Raw genomic sequence first — 16,933 nt, forward strand, 5'->3', positions numbered from 1 at the left:
GTGGTTTAATCCCATTATCATATCCTGCTTCCCAGGTGATGGGGCTAATGACTCTTAAGAGCTTCTTTTGTCTTGAGATCCCTGGCTCCAAACTTCCTGATGGTTCCACATCTGCATATGTATAAGACTAGCTACTGCTTTGGGCAAAGAGATGAGGCCAGGTTTGGTTTCTGCTTTTCAAAAAAATGCTTTTAAAAATTCTTTTGGTGAACAATATCTTTCTTTCTGCCTTTTTAATATTTCCTTCTCTGGGCTAACTTCCCACAGTTGGGATAAATGAATCCCACCCATCTTGTCTTTATTCCTGGTAGCTTCTGAGACACATCCATTTTGGCAAGAGAACAAATGTGGTTTGCTATTACTTTCCCCCAGGATGTATTTCCCCCCCCCAACTTCTCATTCTAATCTACTGATCTGATATTCCCTGGAGATTTTCCATCCAAGTCTTGTCTAGGACCACCCCTGCTTAGCTTCCACGTTAAGTCTGCTACCTGCTGAGACTTCATGAGTTTTAATGAAGAGTGACTTGATATCATTCTGTTCCTTCAAAGCTTCAGAATGGATTGTGGGAGATGGAATAATCTCAGTCCCCAAAATGAATTGCATTGGAAGTTCAGTGCAACTTCCAAACTTATTATTTCCCAGGCCCTGTTCATTGCCAGCTGACTGTCACTTTTGTCTCTTTTCCATCCACTTCTGGTAGGACTTTGCTGCCAAAAGCCACTCCTATTTTTTGTCATTCCGATCATATCATCTTTTTCTTATATACCAGTGTTTCTCAACCTAGGCAGCTTTAAGATATGTGGACTTCAACTCCCAGAATTCCATGCTGGCTGGGGAATTCTGGGAGTTGAAGTCCACAAATCTTAAAATTGCCTAGGTTGAGAAACCCTGGTATATACCTTTACAGGCTTTCTGCCTACTTCCAGAGCATGCATACACTCTTTCTCCATGTTTTCTCTGCTTTGCCTTACCTCTCTGTACTGAAAACCCAAAACATCACTGTTATGTCTTGGGCTCTGATTGACAGAGCAGGTGCAGGAAGCTGCACTGAGTGGTCTGCCCGGGCCAGACAGGCTGTCTCCAGCTTACTGAGCATGCGCGGGAGTGGGAAAATACGTTGCATTCATTGGCTGATGCTGTCCCTTGCAAAAGGTATAAAAGGGGGAGGAGCCATTTTGTTTGCTGTTCTGTTGTAGCTGAATAAAGAAGTACCTGTTTGTTACTCTGCCTCGTTCAATGCCTTCTAACGCGGGAAACAGAACAATCGCCTTTTCTGACCTTCCCCAATTTTAATCATCCAAAAGTCTTCTTATTCCATGAAAGTAATCCCTATTGTTCCTCCCAGAATGATGTCTCCCGATAACTGCCTCTCTTGCTTCCCTTTTTGTCTTTTTCTCAATCCCTGTTGTGTGTAGGAAGTCTTTGGCTCACCCTTTAATGCCTTTGCTTTATGATATAAATGTGTAATTGAAATTCTTTCCTCCCTGCGCGGATATGAAAAAGAAAACTGCTGTGATTTTCCTTACCCTTATATATCAGTAGTTCTGTAACATTTATAATGTCTCCATGTGTGTCACATAGAAATTAATAGGAGAGAGAGGGCCAGAATTCTATTCCAAGCAACCAGTTAGAGTCCTGAAATTGTAATAATGGTAGACTAATGATGTCTGGGGCACCAGGTTCAGGAAGAATGATCTAGATTACTGGAAGCATATGTTTATCTTAGACTACGGTTCTCTGTTGTTAAAGTCCTGGCAGCCTTTCTTTTCTGCCATCGGAATTTTGTTCCCACTTCAGGCTCCAGCAGATAAAATTCCATGCTTCCAAGGCAATATCTAAGCTGGGTTGGTTGATTTTCCACTTGACTTTTAAGAGATTCTTTTAAGTAACATAAATCAGTAGCAAATTGGCGTGCATCATATTTACTTCTAACAATGGAATGCCTTGAAGCCCCATAAAGGTCCTTAGTGAATAGTAGAAAATACAATGGGGAAACTAGTTTACTTTCTGCTAAATGGGTATTTTGTAAGCAGCCACACACTTTATGATGGTCATTTTGTGTACAGATATCTCCTGCGGCAGTTGTTTTGTGTAGCCTTAATCTAAATCTACAATCGGTGCCCCTCTATGTTTTCTTATCTAACCCAGTGGTCTAATTCCTGTTTACCAAGCCTTATGAAGGATTCCTTTTCTTCAAAGGCTGCTCTGGATGTTAACCCTACTTGAATTGTAATGCACACATTCCCATTAGGGTCTATGATTAATTTTCTTGCAAGCCCCAAATATAAATTTAGCCTTGTTTTGTCAAATTTGGGAAATGTTTCTTTTGAAAAGCAACTTTAATTAAATCAATTCAGAATATGTAGCTGTGTCACAGTCTTGGAGATTAACTCTCACAGAATTCTAAAAAGGCCCTTGCCTCTTGTTTCTTAACAAAAGCGAGCAGATACCTGTAATTCTATACAAATTTACCTGTAGTTAAGTCCTCCAGAACAAAATCGGTTTCACTATAGATAGAGATGGGATTGCCCTATGAAAGGGGCAATCTACTGCAATTGACTCCACATGAGGCTTTGAAGATTACTTAGAAGCTAGACCTGTCCAGAATGCAGAGGTCTGTTTATTGGCTGTATACCCTGACAATAGCACGTTACTATAGCACAGAGATGGTGAACCTTTTAGAGACTGAGTGCCCAAACTGCAACCCATAACCCACTTATGTATCGCCGGGTGCCAGGTGGGTGTGGCCCACTCGGCAGGTGCAGCTACAGTGGGCTTGGCAGACTGGGTGGGCGTGGCCACTGGATGGGTGTGGCTGCAGTAGTCATGGCAGATTGGGTGGGCATGGCCGGGGTGAGCGTGGCCACCTTGATGTTGCTTATGGGGAGGGACACCTGTGGGAACCGGGCAGGGTTGGGGGAGATCCAGGGGGTCTCTGGTGGGTGGGATGGTGGGCTCCCCAATGGCAGGTCAGGCTGGTTGGCCTTAGGCCAGTGATGTCAAACTTTTAGAGCCCACATGTGCTGGGCACGTGCCAACAGAGAGGGCTCCGTGTGCCACCTCTGGCACACGTGCCATAGGTTCGCCACCACTGCTATAGCACCTTATAGCAATGGTACAGTGGTTAAAGACACTGAGCTTGTCAGCTGGAAAGCTGACAGCTTGGGTTCAAGACCAAGTGCCACACGACGGGGTGAGCTCCGGTTACTTGCTCCAGCTCCTGCCAACCTAGCATTCCAAAGCATGCAAATGTGAGTAGATAAATAGGCACCACTTTGCGGGGAAGGTAACAGCATTCCATGTACCTCGGTATATAGTCATGCTGGCCACATGACCACGGAACAATGGTGGCTCTCTCAGCTAAGAACCGGAGATGGACATTGCTCTCTAGAATCAGACATGACTGGACAGGTGGAAACCTTTATCTTTATAGCACATTATTATAGCACATTGCTTTGGCTCCTTATCAGCTTCTGGGTATGAATCAAATACAGTAATGTTTTCAATAATTTTCCATAATCAATTGTATTTTTACTGGTAGTCCTTGAAGAACAGCCTATAATGAAGCCTGCCTATTACAGCAATAAGTTGTGACAATCGTAAAGTGGCTCACCCAAGTGACTGACCTAATTTTACAACCTTTTTCTGGTGGTCATTAGATGAATCCAGTGTTTGATATGGGGCATTTTTGCCAAAACTCAGAAATAAATGCTGGTTTCTGGCAAAAATGTTGTAAATCACAGTCATGTGACCAGAGGAGGCTGCAGACAGCCATGAAATGAGCTCCTGCCATTGGAACTTCAGAATTGCGTCATAAGTTGCTTTTTTGGGTGGGGGTGAGGTTCATCATAACTTTGAATGGTTGGCTAAGTGACTAATCATAAGTTGAGGACTATTTGTATAGTACTACTACTACTCTTCTTCCAAATATTCAGATATTCCAAAACAATTGATTCTTTGCCATATACGTTTATTGTAGCTGTCTGTCTAGTTAGGTATTGTGAGAGTGTGCTGCCCCACTCACTCACACATGCATGTAACTGTGGTGTAGTATGTTTATTAATATTCCCCAGCAATTCCCTTCACCGAAAACTCAGAACTGTCCCAATTAAGTCCAGCCATCATCAGGCCAAGATTAGTTCACAGAGCAATGGCCTAATACTCCACAAAGCAAATAACTCCACCAGGCAAAATTTAAATTCATACACAAGAGAGCTCACGTGGCAAAAAAAAGTTCAGAGTCTTCAAGGCACAATTCGAAGCACGGTGTCAATCCAGAGTGAAGAAGGAATCACGGCAATCAAACAAACAGCTAGAAAACCAACTTGTTCCCAGCAATGCCTCCATCTGTGATAAATAGCCAGCTTTCCAGTGCAGTCCATCAAGACGGGTGGGGTCTTCTCCTCGCAAGTAGTCTGTCTGATCTCAGCTACTCTTGCCATTTCTCTGCCCTGCGTGTTCTCGGATCAGGTGTAGAAGGCAATTCCTCCTCCTGTTCACTGGCCATCTGCCACTGCAAACTTTCCCCAGTTGAAGTCTCCTCTAAATCTGTTTCGGATGGTTCAGAGCCATCAATCAACCCAGTTCCTGACGTGCCAGAAATGGTCTCAACCTTCCCTAAACTGACATCTGAGGAGGAATCTGGGGAGTTGCCCAAGGGAGACATCAGAGAAAGTTATAGCCAATTGGTTTTTGAGAGTGAGTGGAATAATAAGAAAGTTGGAGTAGAATAAAGGAGAGCCACATTCAAGTCTGTCCTTAACCATGGAAGCTCACAGGCTGAATGTGGGCCAGTGTCTCTCTCTTAACCATACTGACCTTACAGGATGCTAGTTGTGAGGAGTTAATTGAAAGAGAGAGTACTATGTGTGTGGCCTTGGGCTTCTGGAGGGAAGGCAAGGTATGGATATGATAAAACTAATAAATAAATAAACTTTTGTAAGCTACACATATCTGGAGTCTTCTAGTTTAGGAAAGACGGTCTTAATGGTTTAATTCTGCTTTGCCTCAAAATGTAGACTGTATCATTTAATTTTTGGCTATTGTCAAATGGATTCATTTTAACTATGTATTCATATAGTTATATATTAGTTGCATGCCCTAGGAGCAAAAGGTGCCATGGACCTGCTGGTTTCTGCTGCCTCAAGGACTTGGAGTAAACCAATGGCAGCTAATGCCAGTGTTTGTGGTGGATCATAATATGGTCATCTAAATAGTGGCTGGCCACTGAATTTGCTCCCTTTTTTACCTTTAGGAACAGTTAAAAGAAGCCGAGGAAGTATATCAGGCTGGCATCGAGAATTGTCCCGAAAGCTCTGATCTGCATAATAACTACGGGGTTTTTTTAGTCGATACTGGTAAGTAAAAACAAGACAAAACCTGAAGGACTAAGAACTACTCTGGACAAATTAAAATGATTACCATCAGTGTTACTAGCCCAGCAATTTATCTCAAGTCTGCTCTGGGAAGATTTTTTTCTTATTTTCCAAAAGCTCAGCTCAATGTGTTGCATTATGTGTTGGATCATTTTTATTATTTACTGTTTACTATTATTTATTATGCGCATTGTAAAGCTGTTCTTCCTCTCCTAGAACCATATTTGTGGCCCAACACCCTCAACTGTCAAGTGTGGCTTTAGCCCAGGGGTCTCCAAATTTGGCTGCTTTCAGACTTGTGGACTTCAACTCCCAGAATTCCTCAGCCACTAAATTCTGGGAATTGAAGTCCACAAGTCTTAAAGCGGCCAAGTTTGAAGACCCCTGCTTTAGTCCTTATATCAGCTTCTCCAAGATGAAGAGCTTTATCGCCCCCTCTGGTCAGCTGCAGCAAAGCAAGGGAAGAGGCTGCAAAACCCGAGGTCGAAATGCGTCAGAGTTCAGATGCAAAATACACACACACCAGAGGCATCCCAGACTGGACTTCAAAAATTCCCAGAATTTTTGGCAATGGTCATGATGGATTGGGAAATCTTAGGAAAAGTCTGTACATCTGGAGGGCACCCAGGTTGTGAGAAGGCTGATAAGAGCATTTAAACTCAGTTGAAAAGACAATCATGTAGATAGGAGGATCCCAAGTTAGATGTTGCTATTATTACAGGTTTTTCCATTCAAATATTGCTGATAGTGGAATCAGACATTATTTATTTGCGGAATTATCTTAGATGTGTTTATGCAAGTAAGTTCCAGTTCAATGGGCATACCGGTAATCCTTGACTTATGACCTTAATGGAGCCTGCCCATCATAGTTGTAAGTTGTGGTGGTCATAAATTGGGCCACCCATGTGATTGACCTGATTTTATGACCTTTTTTGCAGTGGCTGTTAAGCAAATGCTGTAGTCATTAAGTGAAACAGTGGTTTGCTATGGGCCATTTTTGCCAAACTAAATGCCAGTTTTCAGCAAAAGTGTTATAACATGTGGTTATGTGACTGCGGGGCACTGAAATGGCTGTAAATATGGGCTGGTTGCTGAACGTCTGACATGCAGTCACGTGACCGTGGGTTGGGGAGTGGCTATTGGAACTTCAGAAATGGGGTTGCAAGCCCCTCCCACCGGGAGGTCTGTTGTAACTTTGAATGGTTGCTGTGCAACTGGTCATAAGTCAAGAACTATCAATATTTCCAGGAAAATCTGCATAGGTTTCCAGTCTTACTTGTCCAGCTAAGTGGCAACATTTAGTTTATTTCAGCTGATCTTTGAGTGGATTTGACTAGAAGGCAAGAGCAGTCTGAAGGAGACGTGACTTTAAACCGTGAGCCAAGGATTATTTATCCTGCTTCATATTAATACATGGTGACCTTGAAAAGATGTTTGGACATTTTGAACCATGTAAACTAGCAACCAGCAAATCTCGTCTCTCCTTCTTGCTTTAAATCTTAAATCTAAATTGTGGTTATTTTTAATCTTCGGTTTTATTTGCATTTCACGTGCAGATTGCTCTGCTCTGCTGTTATGGAATACATGTGATACGGGATATATGTGAATGTGTGACAAGCTGCATAAAATTTATCTTTAAAAGCTGTTTGCTTTCCTGTGCTAGCAATCTGTCACTTTTCTCAAGGATGAAATTAATGTCAACACATTGATTGTTGTTTTTGCTTAACGTAAGACACCGACAAATTATCCTACTTAATCAGTTCACACAGCTTGTAGTTCTCACTGCTTTCTTGTAATGGATTGTTCTGCCACATACCTGTGGAAAATGTAATAGACCAGCTCCATCTTGTGGAAAAAGAAATATCACATTTGCTGTTTGTTTTGGTATTGGTTTTAGAAGATTATGCATGGCTCTCCTCCCTTATTTAATGTTAATAGGGTTACTCTAGCTGGGCTGCAAAAAATCTAGATGACTTAATATTGTCATCTAGCGGTCATCTGGATATTTTGCAGCATATGTGTGTGTGTGTGTGTGTGTATACATGTATGTATCTGTGTAATATATATAAATATATAGCTAATATTAATGCTTTTAATTTTATGCCCGTAAACTGGAAGTATCTTTTAAGACATATGGCATCTATTTTTGCAATTCTAATTAGAATTAATCTTACCTCTGCCCTACTGGGAAAATAATTCCCTTCTCTCTAGATTTTCAAAAGTAGATTAGGGAATTCAGTTGTTACTACAGCCCAGTGGAGTCATTTAAAAGAGCCAGTAATGTGCTTAACATTGCAAAGTAACCAACTGTTGGATGATTCTGGGAGTGATTGTTTATATTTTTTATATTTGCAGATATGCCTCTCTTTGAATGAACTTGAGTTTCTCTTGAATGTTCTATATGGGGTTGTCCCTCCTTTTTCCATATGCATTTCTTTTTTCAGATACTTATCTATTAAACTTGTCTATCTCCTGACTCCCAACATCTCTCAAGCAGCTCATAAGATACTTTCAGAGACATTAATTTTGAAATGGTTTTGGGTGACCTTGGGCCAGTCACCCTCTCCCAGCCTAACCCTCATCACTGGCTTGTTGTGATGGAGAAAATAGGAGGAGGAGGAAGGTGTGTTGGATATGCTTGCTGCCTTGAGTTATTTGTAAAAATAATAATAGAATACAAACAAACAAATACACTTTGTGAGCCCTCTTAAGAGCAACCCTAACCCAGCCTTCTTTTTTCCAGGATCTCCAGAGACTGCAGTCTCCCACTATCAGAAAGCCATTGAACTTAGCCCCGGTCATCACGTGGCCATGGTGAATCTGGGCAGACTCTACCGCTCCTTGGGGCAGAACAAGGATGCTGAAATTTGGTACAAGCGGTAAGCATCCGGGCGTCTCGTGTTCTTGGCAAGGCTACAAGAAATCCTTGACTTTTAAAAGGGAAATAATTTTGAAAGGGTTATGCCAACATTTTATGACCATTTTGCTCTTGACGTTTACTGCAAAGGAAGAATTTGAATCTTACCTGAATTCCAGGTTCTTTTTAGTAAGGGCTGGGCATAATGGGAGACAGTAGAAGAAAAGATGAGGAACAGTTGGGGAACTTTAAAGAGGCACGTAAAATTATTATTTTATTTTATCCTTTAGGGCACTTAAAGTAGCACGGAAAACTGAAATCCTGTCCCCGCTCGGAGCACTGTATTATAATACAGGTCGATATGAAGATGCATTAAAGATTTACAGGGAAGCTGCCTCATTACAGCCATCCAACAAAGAGACTCGGCTGGCCCTGGTGAGTTCAGACTCTTCTGAAAATATCAACTTTGCATGTTTCTTTTTTGCTTGCAGATGTGAGAACACGAGACTGGGCTGTGTGAGAATGTGAAACTATATGGAAGCTGTTTTAAACTAAAATGGAACAGGCACGTAGTCAGGGAGGACAGAAGTCAGGAATCTTGACAGAAAGATTTTCAGAAGGTAGTTAAGGTACCAAGTCATTAAGGATCAACCAAGAAACGTTAGCAGAGAATAGGCAAAAGAGACTGACCAGACTAAGGGGCTGCCACAAAGGAAAGGGAGTCAAGCTATTCTCCAAAGCACCTGAAGGTAGAACAAGAAGCAATGGATGGAAACTAATCATGGAGAGAAGCAACCTAGCAACTAAGAAGCTCCTTAGCAACTAATGAGAAATTTCCTGACAGTTAGAACAATTAATCAGTGGAATGATTTGCCTCCAGAAGTTGTGGATGCTCCAACTTTGGAAGTCTTTACGAAGTGATTGGGCAACCATTTGTCTGAAATGGTATAGGGTTTCCTGCCTGAGCAGGGGATTGGACTAGAAGGCCTCCAGGTTCCCTTTCATCTCTGTTATTCTGTTATTCAGACACCCTTGAACCACAATGCAATCAACAGTTACCAGATTTGTGAATTAACAAAGTAAGGGCTTTGGGGGATAAAAGGGGTCCTGACGGCCACCCACATGGTGGATCTGGATTTGATAGCTTTCATCCCTCTAGCTCAGGGGTAGTCAACCTTGGCTCTTTTATGACTCATGGACTTCAATTCCCAGAATTCCTGAGCCAGCTTAGCTGGCTCAGGAATTCTGGGAGTTGAAGTCCACGAGTCATAAAAGACCCAAGGTTGACTACCCCTGCTAGTCTAGCTAGTGCCTGGCAGTCTCCTTAAGAAGGATGTGGCTAAGTAGGGATGAGTGTGTATATGCGTATGCATGAGAGTGAGCAAGCGTACATTATAATCAGTAAAGTTTTGCTGCCACTTTGAATTCATTGGTTCTCCATGTACTGCTTTGTCACAGAACGTGATTTGCACGTGTTTCTAATTATTTCCCAGCTGATCACCAGGGCTATGGGTCTCGTGTGCTCTAACCACACCTATCTAGAAAACACAGATAGAGATTAAAGGGGGAGGAGGGGCTGCAAGATCCATGTGCTTTGATAAAAAGCATGAGATGAGTGAATGATGAACTTGGGAATGCATGTAACAGGTGTACGTGGCAGAAGGAAGGAGGAGTCAAAGCGATGAAGTGGTTAAGGAGTTGGACTAAAGGAAGTACACCGATTTTCTAGCTTACCTTTAGCCATGGAAACTCTCTCAGCCCAACATAGAGCTCTACAGAAGCTTCTTTCTGCTCCTGCATGAAAAATAATCAGTAAAAACTAGAAAAAACGACTAATTGCAGTACTCCTCGGATTATATCTGTTTCTTCAATGATCTTTCAAAGTTGGTGTAGCACTGAAAAAAATGGACATAGGATTGGCGTTCGAGGTTCTGACCATCACAATGTTGCCATATTCTCGGGTCATAGCACTGAACTACAAGCTTTTTAATACTTAAGCTAGTAGGATATATGATCCACAGGTAATCATCAGGTTACGATAGCAGTTGGGACTGGGACCAGGTTTCCTGTGGCTAAGCGATGCAGTAATAAATTGCAATGTCATGTGATCACATTGCTTAGTGATGAGAGTCTCTGGAGTGCTGGTTCTTGTCATAAACCAAGGACACACAGGCTGTTAAGTGGGAAGAGGTGGGATCCCAGGTAAGGAATGTAGAGGTGCTGCAGGAGGGTGGGAGAAGTCCTGGAAGAGCAATGCCGGATGGCAGATGAGTTGGAGGTGGGAGAGCTTGGGAGGCGTGTTGTAGGCCACATGTGACCTAGGCATGGACAGTCCTGCAGGGCGTGGGATGAATGTTGCAGTGTGAATGCAGAAAAGCTGGGATGAATGTTGCAGTAGCGCGCAAGGGCAGGAAGGCCAGGAGGGTGGACAGCAAAGCAGGGCTTGAGCATAGAAGGCTGGATGGACTTGCCAGAGTGATCTGCAACCTTCCCTGCTGGTTTCCCCCATTGACTTTGCTTGTGGGAACTGTCAGGGAAGGTTGCAAATGGACACTGCATCCGTCATAAGTGCAAGCCAGTTGCCAAGCCTCCAGTTCACAATCGCAAAACCACAAAAGAAGGCCAGAACTTCAAGGATCTGTTATAAGTTCTGCTCATTCAACTTCAAATAGTCGCTGAACAAGTAGTTGATAAATGTATTTCTAAGGCATAAAAAGGAACATGTGAAGTAGACTTCCACAACTGTATTTTCTAATTTTTGTGAATAGGAATGATGGGAGCAGTAGTCCATCTCATAAGAAGTGACACCCGGAGAGAGAAAGCTAGACTGTTTGAAAGACCAGCTGCAAACATCATTGCTCAACGATAAAGCAGAATATTTGTAGCTCAGGGCTGAAATGAGGGGTCCTTGGTGCGCTCTGAGCTTGATTGATGCTGTTTGTTTGTTGATGCTTGGTTGATGATGTTACTTATGTTGGGTAATGAACTGTCTGCAACAAAACAACCGGGTCCAGAGAACACCAAGGACTCTTCATCATCATTCAGCCAGATGCTTTCTCTTCTCAGATATGAGATGAGAGGCTATTAAAAAAAAAATAAAGCCTTTTTGATGGAACCACCTCATACAATGCCTTTAATGTTCTTAGGCTGCCTTACAGAGGGGGACCAACTGAATATTCTCCAGGATTCTAGGGAGGGAGAATTGTTTCCTTTACTTCTTTTTTCTCTTAATAGGCTCAGGTTTTAACAATGATGGGACAAGCAAAGGAAGCAGAGCAAATGTTGAGCCATATTGTGACTGAAGGGGCCGAGTGCCTGGAGTGCTACCGCTTGCTATCTGCCATCTACAGCAAGCAGGAGAACTACAACAAGGTATAGTTACCACTCTAGTCCAAAAGCCGTCAAGCAGAGCACCTGGTTAAGAGGGACAACTTTAAACAATCTTGAAAGAATGCAGAGAGCAATAAGGCAGAGATCCATCCAGTACTTCCAGGTGAATGTGTGTGGCTGGCTGCTTTGGCTGGATAGTGCTGTCCTATTTAAATGTCAGAAATTAATCCCAAATGTGCTTTTTTCAAAAGGCAATTGTAGTTTGTTTTTTTCCTTGAAGACGTTTCGCTTCTCATCCAAGAAGCCTCTTCAGTTCTAACTGATTGGTGGGGAATGGAAGGATTTATATTCTTTGCAGTCATCTCTGCAGTCATTCAGATGACTGTAAAGAATATAAATCATTCTATCCTCCCCCATTCCATCAGAAGTGAAGAAGCTATTTGGATGAGAAGCAAAACATCTTCAAGGAAAAACAAAGTCTAGTTGCCTTTTGAAAAAGCACTTTTGGGACAACCATGATCTGGATGACTGAGAATTGCCATAGACTTCAGAAATCAGATTCTGATTTTCAGAAGATTCTGAAGTGATGGGGCCTGTTTTACTGAAACAGTCCCCAGCAGAGACCAATTTCATTTCTCCATCCATAGGTACATTCAGTTACTTGTCAGGGTATTAAAGAACCCTAGTGTCAACTCTACAAATGAGCATGGCTGCAGCCATTGCTCCTACTCATTTTCAGTTGCCACATAGAATGGAAGGAGGGGAGTTGTCCAGGTGCTTCGCTAGTCTAAATAATCTTTTATCCTGTGGGAACCAAGGCCATCGGCTGCTCCCGAGACTGCAGGCTGGGCGTTGCGTAAAAAGCCCACTGAGAAGATGTATTGGGGAACGTAGTTGCTTGCATAATTTAAAGGGTGGGATTTTCTAACCTTGTATTTGGGAATTCTTACGTGTATCTCCAGACTTGGTTTCACTTTTGATGTGCCAATACTTTGTAATTAATAAACATATGGAATTTGCAAGCCTCGGAGTTCTGCTTTATTTGTCTCTGTCAGAACTATGACATTTAATCTAGGGCAAGAGTGTCAAACTGCCAGTCTGTGGGCCATATGCGTCATGCTGAAACCCGATTGCCCACCCAATTGCCGGCAATGGGGAAAAAGTCATGATACATCGCAATATGTCATGTGATGTCGCAAGTTTGACACCCCTGATCTAGGGGAACTTTCTTGGTAGAAGATCCTTCTGAACTGAATTATTGGCTATATTATTGGGAGCAAAACATAGATGACAACTGCCCAGTTTCAATCCATTCCTTCTTTTCTGTGCAACTCTTGTGGCATGCAGCCCAATCTATATTGAGCATCTTTCCACCTCTGATGCACAAAGGAGTAAAAGATGGGGAAGTCTTTTTTTCCTAGGAAGCAAACAATTTTTGTGGCCAGAATAAAAATGGTGATGCAAATAAAATGTTGTTTTTCCTAATAATAAAAGAAGGACAAAAAGACAGAGGTATTAGCAAAATATAATGGAAGTTCAGCAAGACATTTTCATTCATGTCCCCTGTTAACTTAAGGCCTTTACAAATGTGGCAGATCTTGATGGTTGGAGTGTATAAGAATTGAAATCTATCCACATCTGGAAGGCCACAGTTGGAAAAGGCCATGTCAAAATAGCTATTGAGGTGCAGTAAGAATTTTTATTTATTGTGTATGTGCAGGCACTTGAAGCCATAGACAAAGCTTTACAACTGAAACCAAAGGATCCCAAAATCATATCAGAGCTCTTTTTCACCAAAGGAAACCAACTAAGAGAACAAAACCACCTGGATAAAGCTTTTGAGGTACTCACTTATATATGAACACATAGATTGCTTATTTCATTAAATTTAAGTGATGTTCTTCAAGTTACTTACTTGAACACATGCATCTGAAAATCATAGAGCAAAAAGGCTGCCATAGGATAAATCCATTTAGCTGAATGTATATCTATATCAAGAGGTATCTATATCTGTAAGTTCTAGAGAAACAATGTATTTTGAAACTTAAAATTTAACAGGTGACTATATACTTATTTCCAGTAATTACTTTAAAATTTAACAGGGACTATATGCTTATTTCCAGTAATTACAGATCAATTTCTGTGAGGTTGCCAAAGTTCCCAGTTCCTTAATTTGGAACAGCAGTCTCTGATCCACAATACTCAGTTCATATCCAAGAGTACATCTCCACTTGAACTGTATTCCTTTCACTTCCCCTCTCATAAGAACATTTTCATTAGCTGGCTCTCTCCAAGATAACAGCTCTAGTTTCCCCTTTGTTCCTCCCCCCTCCCCAAAAAAAACTTTTACAGAGGCTAGTCTTTCAAAGTCTTTGCAGAATTGTACCCTTCTCTTGGGAATTAAATATATTAATTGTTCTAAGGAAATTACAATTATTGGGAGACATGTCATTAACACTCTATCCTGTCCTTCTCAATTTGGGGCTCCTGTTTATGGTTCGGCTACAACCCCCAGCATTCTTCATCCAGTAAAATAAATGGCCAGAAGCCATGGAATTAGTAATCTGGAACATCTAAGAACCCAAGTGTAGGAAAAGCTATTCCTTGTGTGCATTAAGATCTCCACAATATAGTTTCAGGTCTTCTAATGTTGAGTTTTCATTTTCATGTTAATGTAGAGCTATAAAGTGTCTGTAGACTTCAACCCAGAACAAGCACAAGCATGGATGAATATGGGAGGCATTGAACATATCAAGGTAAGAAAATGCAGAAATTATTTGTGTGTTTGTTGTTAAAATATTTTTATTTTAATAAAATAAGAGTCACCCATATAATTTATGATCCTTTGATACATAATGTGTGGTCACCAGATCATGTTGGATTACAAGATATTGAATTATCTAGGTCCCCTAAGTCTACTTAAAATAATATTTATTATTAAATATTAAATACTTAATTAAATATTAAAAGTCAAAAGATCTTTACATTGTCCAATTAAAAGCACTACAAGCAACAGTAGACTTTCTAAGTAGACTTGTTCTACTCTAGTTTAATTAGAGCTGGAACAAAATGTATCTGGTTTTTAATTAAACTTCTTATTATTTTAAGTTATTATTTAAAGAAACATAGGAAACTGTTGGGCCTCCAGATAACCATTGAACTGAATGTTCTCTCAGCCTCAGTCAACAGGGTTAATGAATGAGTATAGTAGGAGTCTACCTAAATACCATCACAGATGGCCTCTATAGAAGCTTCCTTCAAAATGTAGCTGCTCAGCTTGGATGCTGCCTTAACGCTAACCTTATCTTGGGTCATCTCCTTTATACCTTCATGTAAGGCACAACTCAAGGTTTCTGATAACATCTGTAGGTGATAAAGAGTTTTGTGAGAGGGTTAGTTCCCAAATAAAGTAGGACTTTAACAAGGGAAGATTCACAAAGGCAAGAACGGGGCACAAAGTCTTCAGACAGCTGGCTCTGAGTAAAAGTCATGGAAGAGAACAGCAGTAGCTGAAATTGGCCAAGCTAGTAGCAGCAGAGAATGAAATATGCGCCATATTGGGAAGGAAAAAACCCAATAGCTAGATGAATTTGAGATTTTATCTGTTTGGTCTGATAAAGATTCCTATGTAGCAGGATCCAATTTGGGTCGGTCACTGGGACCAGAGTCTTCTGAACTTTTGGACTCGTGCTGGAGCCCCCATCCTCAGGGAACCTCTCTCTCACCTGAATGTGTGACTAAAGACTAAATCTCTAGTCCCAGTGACCGACCCAGATCGGATCCTGCAACATTATCCTGGGATACGTACATTTGCCTTCATTCCTATGTAGCCTCGACACTTAATAATAATAATAATGTCTGGTGTATGCATCATTTCTCAATTAATTGAGAAATTAATTCATCTGACAGGGCTGCGGTGAGTGTGGGTGTGTGAAAGAGAACCATACACACTGTCTGGGCTCTTTCAAGGAAGAAAAGAATGACAGCTTTTTAAAAATGAACAAAGCAGAATGACAAGTAGTCCTCCACTTATGACCACAATTGAGCCCAACATTTCAATTGCTAGGCGAAACAGTTGTGAAGTGAGTTTTGCTCTATTTTACGACCTTTCTTGCCACAGTGGTTAAGTGAACCACTGCAGATGGTAAGTTAGTAACATGGTCGTTAAGTCTATCTGGTTTATCCATTGACTTTGCTTGTCAGAGGGTCGCAAAAGGCGATCATACAATCCTGGGACACTGCAGCCTTCGTAAATGTGAGACTGTTGCCAACAGTCTGAATTTTGATCATGTGACCAAGGGAATGCTGCAACAGTCATGTGAAAAACGGTCATAAATCCCTTTTTTCAGTGTTGCAACTTTGGACGGTCACTAAACGAACTGTTGTAAGTCGAGGACTACCTGTACTGCAAAAACAACCATCCACGATGACATGAAGTCTATAGAATGCTGACATTTAAAAGAAATCTGTAGAACCTACCTGTGAAGTTATGGCTGATATAATACTGTGCAAAAGGTGTTTTGATTTGTTTCTCCTCTTGTTCCACGTTTTTATTTTTGCAGGGTAACTATATCACTGCACGTCACTATTACGAGAAAGCTTTACAACTGGTTCCAAACAGCAAGCTGCTGAAAGAAAATCTGGCAAAACTGGACCGCCTAGAGAGACGGCTGCAGGAAGGGCGGGGAAGAGGGTAACAGGATTGGCAAGACAAATCACACACCTCTTGGTTAATGAGTGCCTGTTGTGGAAGCCCCACGTTTCCCTCAAGACAAAAGCGAACAGAACAGAATTATGGGGCAGTGGGGACCCAAAACAGGAGGTGTCTATGAAGGGTTCATAGAGGAGTCGCCAAAGCTTCAGGACCCCTCCTGGAGGTGTTGTAGGACAGGTGAAATCCTAACCTTAATCCAGAGATGATGTTGGGGAAATCTTTCAAAAATGGCTAAAATTAAATGCATTGCTGGGATGATTGTTGGAAGGGAGGCAAGGACTTGTTTTAACAACAATCAGAGAAAGTATTCATCTTGCAAGAAAAATGCTCTTGAAATCAGGTGCCTGATTAGCAAAGAATGTAGCTGCATCAGTCAGTGAGGAAGTATGGGAAGAGACAGGGACAGCTGTCACGGAGGGGGAATAGCACTCGCCCGAGGCACTTGTAAAATCTTGGTAATAAATCTTGAAGAAGAATTGACTGTTATCTCAATGAAAGTGATGTAGCTCATTCTCCTCTAAACACTTAGATCCTGAGAGTGATTTCAGGGGGAAAAAAAACCACCCTCTGAAACATTTGTGACAATTTACACTCATGTTATCACAGCAGCAGGAGGAATTGAGATAGGGATATGCTTTGGCCAACATGATTCAT

General features: G+C 41.6%; 1 protein-coding gene across 1 annotated transcript in view; it reads left to right on the plus strand.

Annotated features, from left to right (window-relative positions):
• Positions 1 to 16,262, plus strand: part of TMTC1 (transmembrane and tetratricopeptide repeat containing 1) — a 109,021-nt gene extending 92,759 nt beyond the window's left edge. The window contains exons 10-16 of the mRNA XM_015825004.1: positions 5,258 to 5,360; positions 8,122 to 8,257; positions 8,526 to 8,670; positions 11,470 to 11,607; positions 13,286 to 13,408; positions 14,244 to 14,321; positions 16,128 to 16,262. Coding sequence (XP_015680490.1) covers positions 5,258 to 5,360; positions 8,122 to 8,257; positions 8,526 to 8,670; positions 11,470 to 11,607; positions 13,286 to 13,408; positions 14,244 to 14,321; positions 16,128 to 16,262 — 858 coding nt within the window. The remainder of the gene's footprint in view (positions 1 to 5,257; positions 5,361 to 8,121; positions 8,258 to 8,525; positions 8,671 to 11,469; positions 11,608 to 13,285; positions 13,409 to 14,243; positions 14,322 to 16,127) is intronic.
• The last annotated feature ends 671 nt before the right edge of the window (positions 16,263 to 16,933 follow it).

The sequence above is a fragment of the Protobothrops mucrosquamatus genome, unplaced genomic scaffold, assembly GCF_001527695.2.
Source record: "Protobothrops mucrosquamatus isolate PMUCROS unplaced genomic scaffold, P.Mucros_1.0 scaffold2444, whole genome shotgun sequence".
Taxonomy (NCBI): Eukaryota; Metazoa; Chordata; class Lepidosauria; order Squamata; family Viperidae; genus Protobothrops; species Protobothrops mucrosquamatus.